At 42.9% G+C, this 22,937-nt stretch overlaps 1 protein-coding gene across 1 annotated transcript in view; it reads left to right on the top strand.

The window, feature by feature from the left end:
• Positions 1 to 22,937, top strand: part of LOC115222993 (complement C3) — an 82,986-nt gene that overhangs the window by 37,894 nt on the left and 22,155 nt on the right. Inside the window, exons 18-28 of the mRNA XM_029793415.2 lie at positions 3,845 to 3,941; positions 5,575 to 5,803; positions 7,710 to 7,922; positions 9,442 to 9,556; positions 13,440 to 13,541; positions 14,466 to 14,654; positions 15,846 to 15,921; positions 17,323 to 17,479; positions 17,742 to 17,819; positions 20,591 to 20,765; positions 22,497 to 22,714. Coding sequence (XP_029649275.1) covers positions 3,845 to 3,941; positions 5,575 to 5,803; positions 7,710 to 7,922; positions 9,442 to 9,556; positions 13,440 to 13,541; positions 14,466 to 14,654; positions 15,846 to 15,921; positions 17,323 to 17,479; positions 17,742 to 17,819; positions 20,591 to 20,765; positions 22,497 to 22,714 — 1,649 coding nt within the window. The remainder of the gene's footprint in view (positions 1 to 3,844; positions 3,942 to 5,574; positions 5,804 to 7,709; positions 7,923 to 9,441; positions 9,557 to 13,439; positions 13,542 to 14,465; positions 14,655 to 15,845; positions 15,922 to 17,322; positions 17,480 to 17,741; positions 17,820 to 20,590; positions 20,766 to 22,496; positions 22,715 to 22,937) is intronic.

Raw genomic sequence — 22,937 nt, 5'->3', positions numbered from 1 at the left:
GGGTGCAACACAATTTCCTTTCTTTTTGTTTCTAGAAACTACCAGTCAGGAACGAAACGCAAGTTTTAAAATATATACAATTCTTTATTCTCTTGGTTCAACAATGAAACACGATGGTATACTGGTATCCACCTAGTTCAACACAGCAAGGCTGAATTCTAACGTTTGTAAGTTTCTTACAATTCAACATTAATAGAACAGGTTAAATCCTAAGCATCTGGGACAGGAGAATAGGCTGATCACACGTATGAAAATACGTCCTTTCTCTTCTATCGCCGTGTCTCAAGTCCCCGACGCTATTAAGGTACGCGAATAGAATTTCTTCTTCAGTCTCTAGCGCATGTGCATGAGGGAACTTCCTTATGCCTTTCCAGAAGGTTCCAACCCCGCACACGTACACTGAAGAAGGACGCTCCGCACACGCACACTGAAGAAGGACGCTCCACACACGCACACTGAAGAAGGACGCTCCGCACACGCACACTGAAGAAGGACGCTTCCCACACGCACACTGAAGAAGGACGCTCCACACACGCACACTGAAGAAGGACGCTCCACACACGCACACTGAAGAAGGACGCTCCACACACGCACACTGAAGAAGGACGCTTCCCACACGCATACTGAAGAAGGACTCTCCACACACGCACACTGAAGAAGGACGCTTCCCACACGCATACTGAAGAAGGACGCTCCACACACGCACACTGAAGAAGGACGCTCCACACACTGAAGAAGGACGCTCCACACACGCACACTGAAGAAGGACGCTTCCCACACGCATACTGAAGAAGGACGCTCCACACACGCACACTGAAGAAGGACGCTCCACACACTGAAGAAGGACGCTCCACACACGCACACTGAAGAAGGACGCTTCCCACACGCATACTGAAGAAGGACTCTCCACACACGCACACTGAAGAAGGACGCTTCCCACACGCATACTGAAGAAGGACGCTCCACACACGCACACTGAAGAAGGACGCTCCACACACTGAAGAAGGACGCTCCACACACGCACACTGAAGAAGGACGCTTCCCACACGCATACTGAAGAAGGACGCTCCACACACGCACACTGAAGAAGGACGCTTCCCACACGCATACTGAAGAAGGACTCTCCACACACGCACACTGAAGAAGGACGCTCCACACACGCACACTGAAGAAGGACGCTCCACACACGCACACTGAAGAAGGACGCTCCCACACGCATACTGAAGAAGGACGCTCCACACACGCACACTGAAGAAGGACGCTTCCCACACGCATACTGAAGAAGGACTCTCCACACACGCACACTGAAGAAGGACGCTCCACACACGCACACTGAAGAAGGACGCTCCACACATGCACACTGAAGAAGGACGCTCCACACACGCACACTGAAGAAGGACGCTCCACACACGCACACTGAAGAAGGACGCTCCACACACGCACACTGAAGAAGGACTCTCCACACACGCACACTGAAGAAGGACTCTCCACACACGCACACTGAAGAAGGACTTTCCACACACGCACACTGAAGAAGGACTCTCCACACACGCACACTGAAGAAGGACGCTCCACACACGCACACTGAAGAAGGACGCTCCACACACGCACACTGAAGAAGGACGCTCCACACACGCACACTGAAGAAGGACGCTCCACACACGCACACTGAAGAAGGACGCTCCACACACTGAAGAAGGACGCTCCGCACACGCATACTGAAGAAGGACGCTCCGCACACGCACACTGAAGAAGGACGCTCCACACACGCATACTGAAGAAGGACGCTCCACACACGCACACTGAAGAAGGACGCTCCACACACGCACACTGAAGAAGGACTCTCCACACACGCACACTGAAGAAGGACGCTCCACACACGCACACTGAAGAAGGACGCTCCACACACGCACACTGAAGAAGGACGCTCCACACACGCACACTGAAGAAGGACGCTCCGCACACGCACACTGAAGAAGGACGCTCCACACACGCACACTGAAGAAGGACGCTCCGCACACGCACACTGAAGAAGGACGCTCCGCACACGCACACTGAAGAAGGACGCTCCACACACTGAAGAAGGACGCTCCGCACACGCATACTGAAGAAGGACGCTCCACACACGCACACTGAAGAAGGACGCTCCGCACACGCATACTGAAGAAGGACGCTCCACACACGCATACTGAAGAAGGACGCTCCACACACGCACACTGAAGAAGGACGCTCCACACACGCACACTGAAGAAGGACGCTCCGCACACGCACACTGAAGAAGGACACTCCACACACGCACACTGAAGAAGGACGCTCCACACACGCATACTGAAGAAGGACGCTCCGCACACACACACTGAAGAAGGACACTCCACACACTGAAGAAGGACGCTCCGCATACTGAAGAAGGACGCTCCACACACGCATACTGAAGAAGGACGCTCCACACACGCATACTGAAGAAGGACGCTCCACACACGCATACTGAAGAAGGACGCTCCGCATACTGAAGAAGGACGCTCCACACACGCATACTGAAGAAGGACGCTCCGCATACTGAAGAAGGACGCTCCGCACACGCATACTGAAGAAGGACGCTCCACACACGCACACTGAAGAAGGACGCTCCACACACGCATACTGAAGAAGGACGCTCCACACACGCATACTGAAGAAGGACGCTCCGCATACTGAAGAAGGACGCTCCGCACACGCATACTGAAGAAGGACGCTCCACACACGCATACTGAAGAAGGACGCTCCGCACACGCACACTGAAGAAGGACGCTCCACACACGCATACTGAAGAAGGACGCTCCGCACACTGAAGAAGGACGCTCCGCACACGCATACTGAAGAAGGACGCTCCACACACGCATACTGAAGAAGGACGCTCCACACACGCACACTGAAGAAGGACACTCCACACACGCACACTGAAGAAGGACGCTCCACACACGCACATTGAAGAAGGACACTCCACACACGCACACTGAAGAAGGACTCTCCACACACGCACACTGAAGAAGGACACTCCACACACGCACACTGAAGAAGGACGCTCCACACACGCACATTGAAGAAGGACACTCCACACACGCACACTGAAGAAGGACGCTCCACACACGCACACTGAAGAAGGACGCTCCACACACGCACACTGAAGAAGGACGCTTCCCACACGCATACTGAAGAAGGACGCTCCGCACACGCACACTGAAGAAGGACGCTCCACACACGCATACTGAAGAAGGACGCTCCGCACACTGAAGAAGGACGCTCCGCATACTGAAGAAGGACGCTCCACACACGCACACTGAAGAAGGACACTCCACACACGCACACTGAAGAAGGACGCTCCACACACGCATACTGAAGAAGGACGCTCCACACACGCATACTGAAGAAGGACGCTCCACACACGCACACTGAAGAAGGACGCTCCACACACGCATACTGAAGAAGGACGTTGCACTGGAACATGATGTCACTACATCATCATCAGATATATCTATCTATATATACATATATATATAGCTGAAGGATTAAAATTGATCAAAGGCTGGTGTGCTTACATCCCCATAACTTAGCGGTTCGGCAAAAGAGACCGATAGAATAAGTACTAGGCTTACAAAGAATAAGTCCTGGGTGTCGATTTGCTCGACTAAAGGCAGTGCTCCAGCATGGCCACAGTCACATGACTGAAACAAGTAAAAGAGAAAAAGAGTAAAGAGTACATGTGACGTGCTTCTGTTTTTTGGGGGTTTTTTTAAAGACAAATTTATTAGACCTCAAAATTTTTATTTTAGCTTACATATTTCTCTGCTTCTAAATTTTATTTCAGACCACTTCAGAATTACAAACGACCGAAATAATCGCATAAAAACGCTGCTGAGTGAATACTTCCCAGAATCTGAATTATTTACTCAATACCAACTGAAGTAAGTGGCAACATTCACCATCATCATCATCACCATCATCATCAAACTGTTGCTACTAATGGTGATGATGATGCTTATGATAACATTATTCTTCCAAATACACATATGTATATATATAAAAGTGAGGTTGTGTGCTGTCTGTCTCCTACGATTTAGATTCCTAACTACTCCCACATTTTGCGGTGCAGTTTAACCAAAACTGGGTATCTTATAGTCGTGATTCATATCGAGCCCTTCTGGGTATTAGTGCGCATCTATGATGAGTCTACGATTTAAAATAAAATTTACCATCAATTTTTCCCATTTTTAATGCATTTTTGGCATATATAGGGGAAGTAACTCTTTAAAAATTTATTATTAAATCTCAGAACGTAAAAAGCTACAGTAACACCCCCCCCCCTTTGTGGTTAGCCATATTGAGATGGCTATTATACTTTACATCTCTAAAAATGCTTATATAGTTATTTCCCTTACAAACCCGAGCAACGCCAGGCGATACTGCTAGTGTATATATAAAATATTCTATAATTGCATACATAATTATAGAATATTTTGTATAATTTACCTAAAAAAGGATTTTTTAACATACTGACTACTTGGTAACATTATTAATTAATTAATTAATTAATTAATTTTACCCTATATTATTACATATAGAAGAAGAAGAAAAACACTGAGCACTACATTTCTCGTCTGGCTGCAATCATCAGCTGAGTGCCGTGCTCAGAGAGCCTTGGATTGATCAGTTTCTGGATTTGCCCAATGGCTTTTCCTTGTCAGCAGAGCCCTTAATTATAATAACTGTGTGTGTGTGTATGCCATGGAAACTGGGAAACCAGTCCTTGTGAGTCCATAGAGCTCAATAGGGATGATTTAAAGTGTTGCACAGCAATAAATTCAGTTTTCAGTACAATTATTTATAAAACCAGTGACTCAACAAAGGCTAAGATGACCAGAAAGCAACTGCACATCAGGGTTTCTTTTTGTTTTTTATATGAGTTTACCTTCTCCGAGAAGGAAGTTCTAACGAGAATAAGGGATCTGTCATTCCTAGTGGTTCATATGCTAGTTAAACTATAGCTATTTCTTTACTACCCACAAGGGGCTAAACACAGAGAGGACAAACAAGGACAGACAAACGGATTAAGTCGATTATATCGACCCCAATGCGTAACTGGTACTTATTTAATTGACCCCGAAAGGATGAAACGCAAAGACGACCTCGGCGGAATTTGACCTTGACAGATGCTACTGTTCCAAGTCAAAGTAAACCAGGGAACAAATAGTGGCTAGGCAATGGCTCCACACTCCTGAAAACTCTGAAACTCCCAAAACCAGGGCCCAATAATCAGATGCAATTTAAAATCATATCCAGGACATACATATATGCAACAGTTTCCATCAATGAAATTTAATTCCCAGGGCAATTTAGACAACCTAAAGCTGTAGCAGAAAACACCAAATATTCCAAGCAGTATGACCCAAACCCAGAACAACAAGCTAATATGGTTGTGATACAAACTTCTTAACCACAAGACCAGATTTACAATTCCATTTTTTAAAAATTCATATTTGTTTTCAACCTCACCTCAGCCTATTATTATTATTATTATTATATATATTTTACTTACAGCAAAAGTGGAGTTTATCGACTTAACTTCACTCTACCAGCCTCTGTGACCAGTTGGCACATTCAAGGAATGAGTGTCGGAGACAAAGTCCCGTTCTGTGTGGCCAAACCGATCGATATTATTACTTTCAAAAAAGTCATCACAAAAGTCAGCCTTCCTTATGTGGTGAAAAGACTGGAACAGATCCTCGTTAAGGCTGTCGTATATAATTACAAGAAGGAGATAATTACTGTAAGTGCTCGTTTCAACATCGTTTTTGTTTTTGTTTTGTTGTTTTTTTTGTGTAGATGTGTGAGTATGTGAGTCTATGTTTGTGTATGTGTGAAATATATATCTGTGTGTTTGTGTGCACATCTATGTGTATGTATGGGATATGAATTGAATAATTTAATTTGTTTTATTTCTTTTCGTTTTGTTTTGTTTTTAGGCTTACTTTAGGACTCCATTATCTAACAGTCTAAAACAAAGGTTCTCAACCCATTTTGGCCAAAGGCCCCATTTTGACCCTTGCAGTCACAAATGCCCCCCCCCCACCACCACCACTAGAAAATATTTTTATTTTTTCAATTTACTACTCATTAAAAAATAAAGAACTTTGTTTTACAAAACAAATGCGCTTGTACACATTTGGGAGAAGAGATGTACAAATTGAAATGCAAAAAAATTAAATAATAAATTGAAAGTTTGGTAATTGCTTTTATTTCCATCATGCGGCACTTATGAGATCAACATGTTGTCTATCGAAAGAGTGCTCTTTGGTGTAAGAGAGCCCCTTTGCTCCAAAACGCCTCCCGTGAGCTCCAAATGGCTCCATGGTGGGTGGAGTGCACATGGCACCTGTTGAGAACCTCTGGTCTAAAATGTCCTTTCCTGAAGATTTGGTAGTATTTCTAGCAGCTGTGTCATTTGCTCTCCTTGCAGTGGTGGTGGTAGTGATAGTGGTAATAGCTGTAGTGGTTGTGGTGGTAAGTAGTAATAGTGGTGGTGGTGGTGCTAATGTAGTAGTAGTAGTAACAGTGATGATAGTAGTGGTAAAGTGGTGGTGGTGGTAGTGGTGGTAGTAGTAGTAGTAGTAGTAGTAGTAGTGGGAGGGGGAGTACCCATGACTTTTGCAAGTCCTGCCATAACTGGTTTGGTGAGATCAATATGGCTAATGTTCAGGTTGAGCTTTTGTAGGTCAAGACTTAGGGAAAAAAACTTGGCCAGATGAGTCCAACAAGAGAGAACCTTTATATGGTCACCTGAGTTACTAGAAATAGTGGCCAAATTTCCTTCTAAATCATTGTCTTTAAAACAAAAACGTCAAGAAGGCTACGGATTATAGGTCTTCTTGACGATAGGTCTGCTCGACCTGGGGTTAAACAATGAGAGGGAAGGGAATTACCGAGATCTGCATATATATTATGCCAAAGTAGACCTTACTGGTGCTGGTGCCACATAAAAAGCATCCAGTGTACTCTGTAAAGTGGATGGCATTACGAAGGGCACCCAGCTGTAAGAAAAAAAAAAAATCAGGCGCAGGAGTGGCTGTGTGGTAAGTAGCTTGTTTACCAACCACATGGTTCCAGGTTCAGTCCCACTGCATGGCACCTTGGGCAAGTGTCTTCTGCTATAGCCTTGGGCCGACCAAAGCCTTGTGAGTGGATTTGGTAGACGGAAACTGAAAGAAACCCGTCGTATATATATATATATATATATATATATGTATGTATATGTGTGTGTGTGTGTGTTTGTCCCCCTAGCATTGCTTGACAACCGATGCTGGTGTGTTTATGTCCCCGCCACTTAGCGGTTCAGCAAAAGAGACCGATAGAATAAGTACTGGACTTACAAAGAATAAGTCCCAGGGTCGAGTTGCTCGATTAAAAGGCGGTGCTCCAGCATGGCCGCAGTCAAATTACTGAAACAAGTAAAAGAGTAAAGAGTATGCCAAAACAGTCAGTGAAGCCTGGTACAGTCTTCTGGTTTACCAGGTCTGAAAAGAGGAGTGAAAATTAGAATCTTTATATTAAATGCCTGAATATATACATTGTATATATTTGAATTGAATTGTACTTGGGCAAAACAGTTTTGACTTTGAAAAGAAAATGTTCCAAACTTTTGGCCACAACTGTATGTATCTCTATCTTTATTGAAGGTGAAACTGGCATTCCATGAAACGAAAGGAATCTGTTCCCATGCTGCACCTGGAAAACCCTACGAAGTTATCAAAAAGATTTTACCCCAGAGCCTCGAGGTGTCTCGTCTTGCGATCATTCCTCTTTGGACTGGAAATTTCACCATCCGTGTCACCGTCACACAGATTGATGACAACTTCAGAGAAGAGATAAGGAAAACTTTAAGAGTTCAGGTAAGTTTAAAGTCAAGTTGGAATCTGATGGAATATCAATTCTAACTGATCTATAACCATTGTCGTCGTCATCATCATCTTGTGAAGGCACATGACTCAGTGGTTAGAGCGTCGAGCTTACGATCGTGAGGTTGTGAGCTCGAATCCCGGACCGGGCTGCGTGATGTGTTCTTGAGCAAGACACTTTATTTCACGTTGCTCCAGTTCACTCAGCTGTAGAAATGAGTTGCGATGTCACAGGTGCCAAGCTGTATCGACTCTTGCCTTTTCCTTGGATAACATCAGTGGCGTGGAGAGGGGAAGCTGGTATGCATGGGCGACTGTCGGTCTCCCATAAACAACCTTGCCCGGACTTGTGCTTCGGAGGGTAGGTGCAATCCCATGGTCAGTGTCGTGACCAAAGGGGGTCTGAGAATCATCATCATCTTCACTTATCTCTTCACCACCTTCACCCTCATCATAATACTGAACACTACTATCAACATTGTTGTTGTTGTTGTAGTAATCATCATCATCATCGTCATCTTCGGCACTGTCAATATTATTGATATCATTAGATGATAAATCAGCAGACTCACTTGGGGATTGGCCAGAAGGCATCACACTTTTGTCATCCTTTTGGGGGGTCAATAAAATAAGTACCAGTCGAGTACTGGGGTCGATGTTATCAACTTAACCCCTCACTCCCTTCAAAATTGCTGGCCTTGTGCCACAATTTGAAACCAATGTTATCATTACCATCAACACATTCATCTTCATCCCCCCTACACACACATCATTTCGTCCCCACCATCCCCCTCACCATCATAACGAATATCTCTGTCATGATGATGATCATCGTCATTGGTATAACCATCATCAGCATCACCATTATTTTCGACATGATCTACAACATCATCATCATTTTCATCAACAATTTGAATACTTAAGGGTCAAACTGGCCAGATCTGGCTCAAATATTCTACCTGTTTAATGTTAAAACTGGCCAGATCCAGCCATTCTCGCCTGACCTACAATGTCATTCTAAAAATAAACGATCACATCATTGCCAGCGTTGCCTTACCGACACATGTGCCAGTGGCACGTGATAAACAACGTTCAAGCATGGTCATTGCCAGTGCCGCTGGACTGGCTCCCGTGCAAGTAGCAAGCAAAAAAACAGCTTTTGAGCATGGTCATTGCCAGAACTGCCTGACTAGCCCTCGTGCCGGTGTCATGTAAAAGCACTCACTACACTCTCAGAGTGGTTGGCGTTAGGAAGGGCATCCAGCTGTAGAAACTTTGCCAGATCAGATTGAGCCTGGTGCAGCCTGTGGATCACCAGTCCTCAGTCAAACTGTCCAACCCATGCCAGCATGGAAAGCAGACGTTAAACGATGATGAAGATCATTAAAACCTCGAAACTACATGATAATGCATGATTAATTCAATACAATGTGAATAAATAAGAATTACATTTGACAGAATAATATGAATGCTAAAAGTGTTATTAAAGACTAACTTCTTTTATATTTTCCAGTATGAAGGCATCAAAGAGACAAAGAGTATATCGCTCATGTTGGATCCATCTGGAACTTTCTCCAAACATAGCAGACCCCGAAGACAACTTTCCAATCATATAACAATACCAAAAAGTTAATATAAAAATATATTGTTTTTTGTTTTTTTGTTTTTTACTTGTTTTCATCATTAGGCTGTGGCCATGCTGGGGCACTGCCTTGAAGAATTTTTTGTCAAATGAATCACCCCCAATACTTATTGTTTTGTTAAGCCTGGTATTTATTCTATCAGTCTCTTTTGCCAAACTGCTAAGTTCCCAGGGACATAAGTATACCAGCACTGATTTCAAGTGGTGTGACAGACAAACAGACAGAAACACACACACACATCATCATCATCATCATCATCATCGTTTAACGTCCGCTTTCCATGCTAGCATGGGTTGGACGGTTCAACTGGGGTCTGGCAAGCCCGAAGGCTGCACCAGGCCAGTCAGATCTGGCAGTGTTTCTACAGCTGGATGCCCTTCCTAACGCCAACCACTCCGAGAGTGTAGTGGGTGATTTTATGTGCCACCGACACAGGTGCCAGACGAGGCTGGCAGACGGCCACGCTCGGATGGTGTTTTTTATGTGCCACCGACACAGGTGCCAGACGAGGCTGGCAGACGGCCACGCTCGGATGGTGTTTTTTATGTGTCACCGACACGGGTGCCAGACGAGCCTGGCGAACGGCCACGCTCGGATGGTGTTTGTTACGTGCCCTCAGCACGGAGGCCAGTCGATGCGGTACTGGCTATGGTCACGTTCGGATGGTTTTCTTATGTGCCACCGGCACTGGTACCACAAGGATACAAATTCCGTTGATGTTCATCTATTTTGATTTGGTTTGAAGTGATTTTGATTTTCACTTGCCTCAACAGGTCTTCACAAGTGTCACAAGAAGGAAGGTATGCACAGGTGGACTGACTACGTCCCAGGTAGGGGCCACGGGTTATGGCTTCACTAGTCTTGCTGGGTCTTCTCACGCACAGCATACTTCCATAGGTCTCGGTCTCTAGTCATTTCCATGGTGAGACCTAACGTCCAAAGGTCGTGCTTCACCACCTCGTCCCAGGTTTTCCTGGGTCTACCTTTTCCACGGGTTCCCTCAACTGCTAGGGATTGGCACTTTCTCACACACCTATCTTCATCCATTCTTGCCACATGACCATACCAGCGCAATCGTCTCTCTTGCACACCACAACTGATGCTTCTTAGGTACAACATTTCTCTCAAGGTACTAACGCTCTGTCGAGTAAGTACACTGACATTACACATCCATCGGAGCATACTGGCTTCATTCCTCACGAGCTTACGCATGTCCTCAGCAGTCACGGCCCATGTTTCACTGCCATGTAGCATAGCTGTTCGTACACATGCATCATACAGTCTGCCTTTTACTCTGAGCGAGAGGCCTTTAGTCACCAGCAGAAGTAAGAGCTCCCTAAACTTTGCCCAGGCTATTCTTATTCTAACAGTTACACTTTCAGCGCACCCACCCCCACTACTGACTTGGTCACCTAGATAGCGGAAGCTATCAACTACTTCTAGTTTTTCCCCCCGGAAAGTGACAGAAGTTGTTTTCTGCAGATTTTCGGAGGTCAATGCTCCCGAGCATCTGCCACATACAAAAACTGTCTTCTCAGTTAGCCTACCTTTGACGTTGCTGCACCTCTTATGTGTCCATAGCTTACACTGGGTACATCTTATAGAGTTTCTACCTACACCTTTTCTACAGATCGAGCAGGGCCATCTTCCTGAGGATATTTGTGGATTGTCTACCTTTCTACTTATTAGTACTTTGGTTTTAGCTAGGTTGACTCTAAGGCCCCTCGATTCTAGACCCTCCTTCCACACCTGGAACTTCTCCTCCAGTTCTGATAGTGACTCAGCAATTAGAGCGAGGTCGTCAGCATAGAGGAGCTCCCAGGGGCAACCTGTCTTGAATTCCTCCACAATTGCCTGGAGGACTATGATAAATAGGAGGGGGCTGAGAACTGAACCCTGGTGGACCCCAACCTCTACTTTGAATTCTTCTGTGTACATGTTGCCAACCCTAACCTTACTTACGGCATCTCTGTACATGGCTTGCACAGCCCTCACCAGCCATTCATCTATCCCTAGTTTCCTCATTGACCACCAGATGAGGGATCGGGGGACCCTATCAAAGGCTTTCTCCATGTCAATGAAAGCCAGGTACAGGGGCTTATCTTTGGCTAGGTATTTCTCCTGCAGCTGCCTTACCAGGAATATAGCATCAGTGGTGCTTTTCCCTGGCACGAACCCAAACTGCATCTCATCTAAACTAACTCTCTCTCTAATTAGTTGGGCTATGACCCTCTCCGTAACCTTCATTACCTGATCCAACAGCTTGATACCTCTGTAATTATTTGTATCTAGGGCATCACCTTTACCTTTGTAGCAGTTGACTAGTATGCTGCTACACCAGTCATTGGGTATGACTCCTTCGTGTATCACCTGGTTGACTATACGGGTGACTAGGTTATAGCCGACACTGCCAGATATTTTGAGCATCTCTGCAGTAATTCCTGATGGGCCTGGGGCTTTCCCTGTCTTCATGCTTCTAATTGCCTTAGCTACCACGGAGCTATCAACTCGGATAGCTGGTCCCTCTGTTGGGTCAACATTCAGCAGACTCTCTTTATCCCATTAAATTTCTTTATTCAGCAACCTTTCATAGTGGCATCTCCAAACCTCTCTCTTTGCATCCTCATTTAGCGCAAGTGAACCATCATCCATGCGAACACACTTCTCTCCTACCACATCATGATTCTCTCTCACACACTGTCTTGCAACACGAAATACCTCAAGTCTTTCATCCTCACGGCTCAGAACATTGGCAAATTTTTTCTTATCCGCTTCCCCTCTGGCTAAATAAACCTGTCTCCTAGCTTCCCTTCTGGCTGTCTGATACAATTCCCTGCTACCACCGTTCTTCCAGTCCTTCCAAGCCTGTCTCTTTTGTCTAATAGCCCTGTCAACCACAGTGTTCCACCACCATGTTACTCTGGGTCGAGATGGTACTTTGCTCCATCCACAGATCTGGTCAGTGGCTGTCAGCAGATTGTCCCGTAGGAATCTCCAGCTGTCTTCCACATTAAGTGAAGCTATATCCCCTTCTATTTCGTCAAAGGCTTCGAGTAGTATGTCTCTAAATCTCTGTCCATTTGCAGGATCTTTAAGCTTCCAGACCCTTCTCCTCCAAGCTGGTCTTCTTCTGGGCAACCATTTAGCTCTTATCCTGAAGTCGCTAACTACTAATCTATGTTGGGGAGTACATTCTTCGCCTGGAAAGGTTTTGGCTTTTATAATCAGCCCTCTTTCCCTTTTTCTGGCAAGGATGTAGTCAATCTGGCTGGTGTGTCTGCCAGAACGGTAGGTGAGAGGTGGGTTTCCTGAAGTTGGTATTGCAGACCATAAGGTCATTTGCATCGCAGAACTCATTTGCATCAGAGAGAGAGAGAGAGAGAGATGCGGTGGGCTTCTTTCAGTTTCTATTTACCAACTCCACTCACAAGGCTTTGGTTGGCTGAGGCTATACTAGAAGACATTTGCCCAAGGTGCCACGCAGTGGGACTGAAATCAGAATCATGTGGTTGGGAAGCAAGCTTCTTACCACACAGCCACGCTGGTTTCCTTATTTATAACTATAATAATCCTCCCTATTATAGGTACAGGGCCTGAAATTTGGTTGGGGAGGGCTAGTCAATTACGACAGCCCCACTGTTCAACTGGTGCTTATTTTATTAACCCTGAAAGGATGAAGAGCAAAGTCCACCTCGGTGGATTTTGAACTCATTACGTAAATACTAATCCAGAAACAAAATACTAATCCAGAGCAAGGAACAAGATTATCAACTGCTTCCTTCAGACCTTTTACCTAACTTAGAAATAACTGCTATATCTCTAAATCTACTAACAACCAATAAATATGTTTCTCTTGCACTTTTTCTAGATGAAATCTATGTTTCCCAGAAAACGCAGAGCATCATCTTAAATCTTAACCAACCCCCTGATGCAATTGACGGCTCAGCAAATGGTGACATTGTTATTACAGGTGAGGGTTTTGTTTTCGTATATAGCCTTTAATTTATTGTTTTTTATACATATGATGGTAGCCACTTGTAGTCTGAGAAAGATGGTTCTGCAATTTTTTGAAGAACAATCTGCACAAATGATTTGCATTATAGTAATCAAATGCATGTGCTGTGCATTAGCTCTCTCCCTCCATCAAATCGATGTTGCCCGAACAAGTGCACAGGGTACCACATGTCAGGTGTCGAAGTGGTCACAGAGTAACTGATTTGTTGGATCCACACAATTTTCTGCTTCACCAAAGGAGATCTTGTCTCCTCTGAATAGTACCCTCCATTTGATAAAAAACATGTTCACAAAACACATGTTCAGTCGGGGGGAAATATTTACTTGGAAAACAAGTGAGGATCGGTGACAGGAAAAGCATCCAGCTAAAGAAAATCTGCCGTGACCAAATTCTGTCTGACCCATGCAAGCATGGAAAAATGGGTGTGAAAGCAATGATAATTGGCACTCTGTTGATTAAGATGACAAGGGTTCCGGCTGATCTGATTAATAGAACAACCTGCTTTTGAAATTAATCTGCAAGTGGCTGAGATGTAGTTCTTAATGTAGTTCTTGGGGATATTCAGCATGACACAGAATGTGACAAGGCTGACCCTTTGAAATACTGGTACAAACTAATTTTTGCCAACTGAGTGGAGTGGAGCAATGAGAAATAAAGTGTCTTGCTCAAGGATACAATGCATTGTTGGGAATTGAACTCATGACCTTTCGATCATTAGCTGAATACTCCTAACCACTTAGCCATGCACCTTCATTAAAAAAGAAACAATGATGATATATGTACACATGCACACACACATGCATGCACACTCACAAATGCACACACTCGAACACGCACACACAGAGTTACTGTAAATATTTACCTTGATCCTTCCTGAAGGAAACCTTCTCGGATCCACAATACAGACCACCCTGAAAGAACCGGAGAAGCTGCTGAAGAAGCCTTATGGCTGTGGAGAGCAGACCATGATATTCCTGGCCCCCTGTGTCTATGTTCTCAAATACCTGAACAGTACAAACCAAGTGACACCAGAGATCTTTGAGAATTCCACCAGATTCATCAGATTAGGTAAAATTCCTCGTTGCATCTCTTGTATATTTCTTCATATTTCTTTGACCTGAAACTCTAAGATTCTACCTCAAAATTTCTTTCACTCGCTTCTCTTTCACTTTTCTTCTTTTTTTTCTTTTCATGCTCTTATTCACCCTCTCTCTCATTTTGCATGAATAATGTTTTTCTTACTTGGTTCAGTTAATGGACTACTGCCATGCTGGAGCACTGCCCTGCAGAGTTTAGTCAAGCAGACTGAACCCTGTGCCTATTATTTTCTTATCTTGAAAGCCAAGTACTCATTCTGTTAATATCCTGTGTTGAACCTCTAAGTTTCAGGGACATAAGCATACACACATGTGGCTGTGTGATAAAAAGTTTGCTTCCAAACCACAGTTATGTTTGTTTGTTTGTCCATGGACAAAATATCTCAAGAACTGCTGGATGGATTGTGACGAAACCTTCAAGGATGTTTAGCCTCATGACTGGCACGAACTGATTAGATTTTGGGTTTAATCCGGTACTGGACAAGGATTCTGGATTATTTTTCCTGTTTTTTTTTTTACTTAGTTTTTGAGAGCAGTCAGGTTCATTTTTAGTATTCTCATTTGTGAGATCAGTCGAGTTTATTTCAGATTTCACATTTAAAAAAATCATCTCTGGCTTATCGTGGAGAGGACATTGGTGTTGCCTTGACAGAGGTTTGCACTCTCTGAGTGCTCTTGTCATATTTCAGGATGGCCATTTTTTTCCCCTTGCCAAATAAACACATACACTATATAATCATTCTTCACTTCAGATTTATAATTATTCTTATTTTATGTCCTTTGTCTGGAAATCTTTTGTCACACATCCTGTGACCTCTTCAGCAACTCTCCACCCCATGTGTCTCCTCCAGTCCTGTTTAATCCATTCTGTTTTTTCTATGATGTGTGTCCTTAACTGCACAGGCATTCGCATCTGTATCTGTATGCGTGTGTGTGTGTGTGCATGTATATACGGGTCTATGTGTTTTGTGTGTGTGTGTGTATATGGGTTTGCTTACTATACTGTTTTTATCCAACCCTTTATTTAATTTTTTTTCATTTATTTCCTTATTTATCTCTATTTTTTTCTCCCCCACCCCAGTTTATTATTTTAGGTACATTATAATTTATTATATTATTTTAGGTATATTATAATTTATTATAATTTATTATATTATTTTAGGTATATTAAAAGAGCAAGAATTTCGTAAGATAGATGGCTCTTATGCAGCTTTTGACCGAAACTCTGCCAGCACATGGTGAGTATCTTTGTATATTTTACTTGTTTCAGTTATTAGACTGCAGCCATGCTGGAGCACCAATTTGAAGAATGATTTTAGTCGAATGTTTTGGCCATAATAGTTATTTTTTTTAAAGCCTAATACCTATTCTATTGGTCTCTTTGTAGCCAAATCGCTAAGTTACAGGGACGTAAACACACCAGCACCAGTTGTCAAGCAGTGGCGGTGGAGGGGGGGACAGATGCAGACACAAAGATAGACATGCATAGATATGTGTGTGTATGTGTATGTGTGTAGATATATATGTGTGTGTGTATATATATATATAAATGGTATAATTTAATTTTTGCTTATTGAATTGATAAAAGATGGTTTTTTTCTAATTTTTATATATATATATATATATATATATATATATATATATACACACACACAATAGGCTTCTTACAGTTTCCATCTACGAAATTCCCTCATGTCCGTACCAAACTCTACCATCTGTTTTGGCATGGTTTCTACAAATGGGTGCCCTTCTTAATGCCAATCCCTTTACAGTATGTACTGGGTGCTTCTTTCATGGCAACAGCTCTAATGAGGTCACCATGAAGCTCACAAGACTGTATAAACCCAAATACTGGGTGGGCAGCATTTATTCAAGGAGATGAGGGTATAGAGCAAAGGGTCTCAACCATTTTTTACCTATGATCCCCTTTCATTACTATTTACTCTGGTGGACCCTGTAGCGATTCCATGTTTAAAATCTAGTTTTATAGAAACTCCTTTCAAAATTCTTTTTTTTTTCACGCATTAACTTGTGTACATTGAACTATATAAAATTAGAGAAAGGAACCTAGCTGTTTCTTACAATACATACATCTAAAGCAAAATTTATTCAGGGACCCTTAAAATACTATTATGGACTCCTTTTATTACTCTTTCATCCTGGTGGATCCTCATAGCCATTCGATGTTTAGAAACTGGTTTCTATTTTGTTTTTCACACAACTTGTGTAGGTTGAACTGTATAAAATTAGAAAAAGAAACCTGGCTGTTTCTTGCAATACATACCAATACATACATCTAAAATAATTTTTTTTAAGGGGCCTTTAAAATATTATTGTGGATTCCCAATTTAGTATTTTGCTGTGTGGACCCCTCAAAATCTTATATGGACCCTCAGGAGCCATATGCACCCACTGTATAGAGTATGGGATAAGGGAAGAATGCTGGGGCAATCAAGTACTTAGAGAGAAGCTACTTGGTTACTCACACTTAGGGGCAAGAGAGAGAAAGAGAGAAGAGTGAGAATTATCAATAGGAACTGGGTGAAATATTTTTCCAGTTTCCTTTCATGAGTTTCACATCAAAATTTCTTTCATCAAAATTTCCATCCTAATCTCTCCTCTTCTCAATTTTTTTTTAGGCTAACAGCATTTGTGTTGAAAGTATTTTGTCAAGCTGCGGAGTTTGAATATGTCGACCCTATGTTAACGAGGACAGCAATAACATGGCTCATCAACAAGCAAAAACCCGATGGCTCCTTTGTTGAGAATAATCCAGTCATCCATACAGAAATGATGGTGAGACAATAGTTACTATCATACATTATGTATATTATTTACATTTGACAGCTATTTGCCCTCATCTTGTTTGTTGTTAACACAACGTTTCGGCTGATGTACTCTCCAGCCTTCATCAGGTGTCTTGGGGAAACTTTGAACAATAACTATAAATACACACACAGAACAACTATAAATACACACAGACGCACATATGCATATGTGTGTGTGTGTGTGTGTGTGTGTGTGTGTGTGTAAACATTTTAAACTTTTCTTTTTGTAGGGTGGCCTCAGTGAACAAGCTATGACAGCATTTGTTTTAATCAGTCTCATGGAATGTAAAAGGATTCACCCAGAAATAGTAAGTAACGTTTCTTTATTTCATATACACTATCACAACTGTGAAGTAATACATTTACAAGTTTCTCTCCTCTCTCTCTCTTTATATATATATATCACCATGATCACCGTGACCGACTAGGCTATCAGATGTTGCTACACATCGCTGGTCACAATGCGCTTCGCATTGTTTTAGCCTTCAAATGATGCCACCCCACTGGCTAAGCGAGCAGGCCAACAGAAGAAAGAGTGAGAGAAAGTTGTGGCGAAAGAGTACAGCAGGGATTGCCAACACCCTCTGCCGGAGCCTCGTGGAGCTTTAGGTGTTTTCGCTAAATAAACACTCAAAACGCCCGGTCTGGGAATCGAAACTGCGATCCTACAACCGCGAGTCCGCTGCCCTAACCACTGGGCCATTGCGCCTCCACATATATATATATTTGGGTGGCAAGCTGGCAGAATCGTTAGCACACTGAGCGAAATGTTTAGCGGTATTTCATCTGCCGCTACGTTCTGAGTTCAAATTCTGCTGAGGTCGACTTTGCCTTTCATCCTTTCGGGGTCGATTAAATAAGTATCAGTTACACACTGGGGTCGATGTAATCGACTTAATCCGTTTGTCTGTCCCTGTTTGTCCCCTCCATGTTCAGCCCCGTGAGCAATAAAGAAATATATATCATCATCATCATCAGCGTTTAACGTCCGTTTTCCATGCTAGCATGGGTTGGACAGTTTGACCGGGGTCTGGCAGTGTTTCTACAGCTGGATGCCCTTCCTAATGCTAACCACTCCGTGAGTGTATATATATAGTGGTTAGAGCATCAAGCTTATGATTGGGAGGTTGTGAGCTTGATTCCTGAACTGGGCTGTGTGCTGTGTTCTTGAGCAAGACACTTTATTTCACATTGCTCCAGTTTACTCAGCTGTAGAAATGAGTTGCGATGTCACTGGTGCTAAGCTGTATCGGTCTTTGGCTTTTCCCTTGGATATCATCAGTGGCATGAAGAGGTGAGGCTGGTATCCATGAGCACTGCTTGTCTTCCATAAACAACCTTGCCCGGACTTGTACCTAAAGAGGGGAACTTTCTAGGTGCAATCCTATGGTCATTTGTGACCAAAGTCAGTCTTTACTCCTTCATATATTTATATATATATATATATATATATATATAAAGAGAGAGAGAGAGGCAGAGAGAGGGAGAGTGTTTGTGTGTGTAGTAAATAAACTGTTGTCTAAATTTTGCAAATTACATAAAAATATCTTGAAATACTAAGGAGTAAATTTATTCAATAAAATCGCCATTGGCTTCTACCACGGGCCTCAGACGACTTTGAAATCTCTTGCAACTCTTCTGGACAGTCTCCTTGTTTAAGGTGGTGAATGCTATCATAAAATTGCTAAAATTGTCAAGAAGGCTGAGGGTGTCTTGGCATCACTCACCAAATCCTTTGTGAGCCACTCTCCTGCTATCTATCTGCGGCTTTATATAGCTATGGTACGACCTCACCTGGAATTTGCATCACCGGTCTGGAACCCCTATCTTGCCCAGGACATCAATCGTCTGGAAGCTGTTCAGCGACGTGCAACCAAAAGAATACCCTCCATCAGGCATTTGCCATATCCTGAACACCTTACTTCCCTGGGCATGGACACATTGAAACTCCGACGTCTGGCAGATGACTTGGCAGACACCCATAAAATTATCAACCATCGCACAAACAATTCTCTGAGCACCTCTTCAAACTCCACCTCTCTAACACCCGTGGACATATTTACAAAGTCAGAAAACAGCACAGCTCCCATGACTTCAGGAAACATTTTTTCACGCTGAGAGTTGCTGAAGCATGGAACAAACTGCCGGCATCGGTTGTTAGTTGTCGGAGCACTGCATCCTTCAAAACTTCCATGCTTCCTGAGATTCGCCAACACTACACCTGATTTTCTCCCCTCCATACACACACAAGCATGTATCTGACTCATACATTGTTCGCTTTCCAGACATTTCTACATTACTGCATGTACTTTATATGCACTTTCTGACAAGTTGTGGTGCACCTGAGCACTGTATACAATAATTTCATTATTATTATTTTATAATCTTTGCCTTCAATTCATCTTTGGTGTTACAAAGAGTTTTGATGGTCTCTCACTCAAGGGGGTTACAATCTGGAGATTTAGGTGGCCAGATATTAGGGATGTTGTGGTCACAGAAATTGTCTGACAACCATGACTGGGTTCTACTACCTTGTGTAGCATGTCCTGATGCCAGACAGGGTCTTCCAGCAAGCACCCTCTTTACCTAGGGCAGCACTATCTTCTCCAGGCACTTGATGTAGGCCTCTGTTTAGAGTCTGAGGCCGTGTGGGAAGATGAAAGGAGACATAATGTTGCCATCACTTGTGCTCACTGCAAACACCATGATGCTGACTGGATGTTTTATTTTTATCACTCTTGGTACATGTCCTCAGATTGACAGCCAAACACTCTGAAATGTTCATATTGGAGTTTCCGGCACGAATGCCAAGCAGTACAGCATGTCATTTCCAAATTTCTGGGCAGAGTGAATTGCATCATGGGGCTGTTTTTCTTACAGATGGTGTCCAACTGACCCTACTATACTGTGTAGTCAACAAAATAAAAAAAAACAATGTGCATGCACGAAATAAAAAATTTTAAATGACGGCAATTTACCCATCCCTCCCTGTGTGTATATATATATATATATATATAGTTAATTTGAAACATGATTTTTTTTTAATGCCTTTAATAAACATTTCTTTTTATGTCTACAGGAATTTACAAGGGCAAATGAAATTATTTTAGCTGCAAAACTACTGGAAAATCAAATTGAGAAGATCACCAATTCTTATGATATGGCCATAATAGCATATGCTCTTAGCCTTACAAACAGCCATAAGAAATATCGTGCACGAATCAAGCTGAGCAAAATGGCAGTAGCTAACCTAGGTAAACAGAGTCTTTTCATTGTTGTGCATGAATTAAAACAGTAATGTCTTATTCAGAACTAGCAGTATCGCCCGGCGTTGCTCGGTTTGTAAGGGAAATAACTATATAAGCATTTTAAGAGAGTTATAGCCAAAAAATAGCAAAAAAATGCATTAAAAATGGAAAAAAAATTATGGTAAATTTTTTTTAAATCGTTGACTCATCGTAGATATTTTTAGAGAGTTACTTCCCTTATATAATAGCGAAAAAATGCATTAAAAATGGAAAAAAAATGATGGTAAATTTTTTTTAAATCGTTGACTCATCGTAGATATTTTTAGAGAGTTACTTCCCTTATATAATAGCGAAAAAATGCATTAAAATGGAAAAAAATGATGGTAAATTTTTTTTTAAATCGTAGACTCATCATAGACGCGTGCTAATACCCAGAAGGGCTCGATATGAATCATGACTATAAGATACCCGGTTTTGGTTAAACTACACCGCAAAATGTGGGAGTAGTTAGGAATCTAAATCGTAGGAGACAGACACAAAACCTTAATTTTATATATAAAGATTACTTTCTAGCTCGTATGTTCCACTTTTGGCAAGGTTCCTATGGCTGGAGAGCCTTCCCAACGCCAACACATTAAGCAGGACATATCAATTGGATTGCAATCCAGCTTGTGGAGAGTCAAGTTCTTGAGGTGAGACAAGCCCACGAGGTTCTGGTCCAGGTGTTCAAAGCAGGCCACCAAGTGGATAAAAACTAAGAAGAAATCGTGAAAAGAAGTATGGTCAGTTTCACTCAGAAATGTCCTCAGAGGAAGTTGCCCCTGAAGGTTGGATGGAATTCAGTAGCATAGCTGGGGTGCGGGGACAAGGAAGTAGGGTTCACCACCAGGTAATGCTTTTAAGGGAGCAGCACTTTGGGGTCTGCTGTATAAACTTGTATAGGCTTGGATGTCCAGCAGAAATGGAGGTGAAAAAACTCAAGGGCTGACCTGGACAGTACACACTGTAGCTACACCACTAGTGGAATCAGTTAATATCCACAGCCCTTCAGTAATGGACTTCTACCTGACCATCATGGTTTGACTGACCCAAGAGACTTCTGAACAGATATATAAGAGAGTATACTCTTTTGCTTCTTTTGAGAAGACAAGATCTGCTGTCCAGGGCACTATCTACCGAAAATGTTCACACTTCAAGGGAATCTTGAGATGCCATGGCTGATGATGTACAGGTATGGGCTGAGGCTGACACACCTGTAAAGATTCGTGGACAGTGACAGTGGTGCACAAGTGTGCATTGTTCATATGACATATATTTCTGCAGCTTGTCTCTTTGAATGAGCTTCAGTCCTGATCATGCATAGACCATGGTTGTGTGTTTAGTACCTGGAATGTTGCCAGGCATTCACATCACTATACCAGCTGGACAATATGATTGGTGGAACGTCAGCTTTCACATTCTACAAAGAGTTACTTGGATAATGTGAGCTACAATGTCCTGGGAGCAATTCTAGGTACCAAAAGAGACAGTCTATATCATCTCATTCACAAGTGTTTCCCACAGGTGTTGATCCCACCCAACACTGTCTCTGCTCGTTGTTTTTAGCACATTTCACCTTTGTACTGTCTCCCATGTCTTGGGTTCTTGTGCAAATATTGTTGTTGCTATTATTAACTTGAAATCTCTAACCATTCAGACAGCAAGTCATTCTAATTACCGACAACTTCTTATTTTAAGGTAACGACTATCGCTATTGGACTGTGACTGAGATTGATAATGGTTTTGGCAGAACACCAGATGCTTTATACCATAGTGAAGAATCTTATTTGTCCGTTGAAGCCACAGCTTATGCCCTTCTCACAGAACTGCATTTTGGTAGAATAGAGGAAAGTACACCTATTGTGAAATGGCTGACTGAACAAAGAAGTGAAGCGGGAATGTTCAAATCCACACAGGTAGGTTACAAACAGTCAAGCATATATCATCATCATCATCATCGTTTAACGTCCGTTTTCCGCACTAGCACGGGTTGGACGGTTCGACCGGGGTCTGGGAAGCCAGGAGGCTGCACCAGGCTCCAGTCTGATCTGGCAGTGTTTCTACAGCTGGATGCCCTTCCTAACGCCAACCACTCCATGAGTGTAGAGGGTGCTTTTTATGTACCACCGGCACAGGTGC

This window comes from Octopus sinensis, linkage group LG21, assembly GCF_006345805.1.
Source record: "Octopus sinensis linkage group LG21, ASM634580v1, whole genome shotgun sequence".
In the NCBI taxonomy this organism is placed as follows: domain Eukaryota; kingdom Metazoa; phylum Mollusca; class Cephalopoda; order Octopoda; family Octopodidae; genus Octopus; species Octopus sinensis.
The sequence above is the reverse complement of the archived record's forward strand: the minus strand, read 5'-3'. Positions and strand labels throughout refer to the sequence as shown.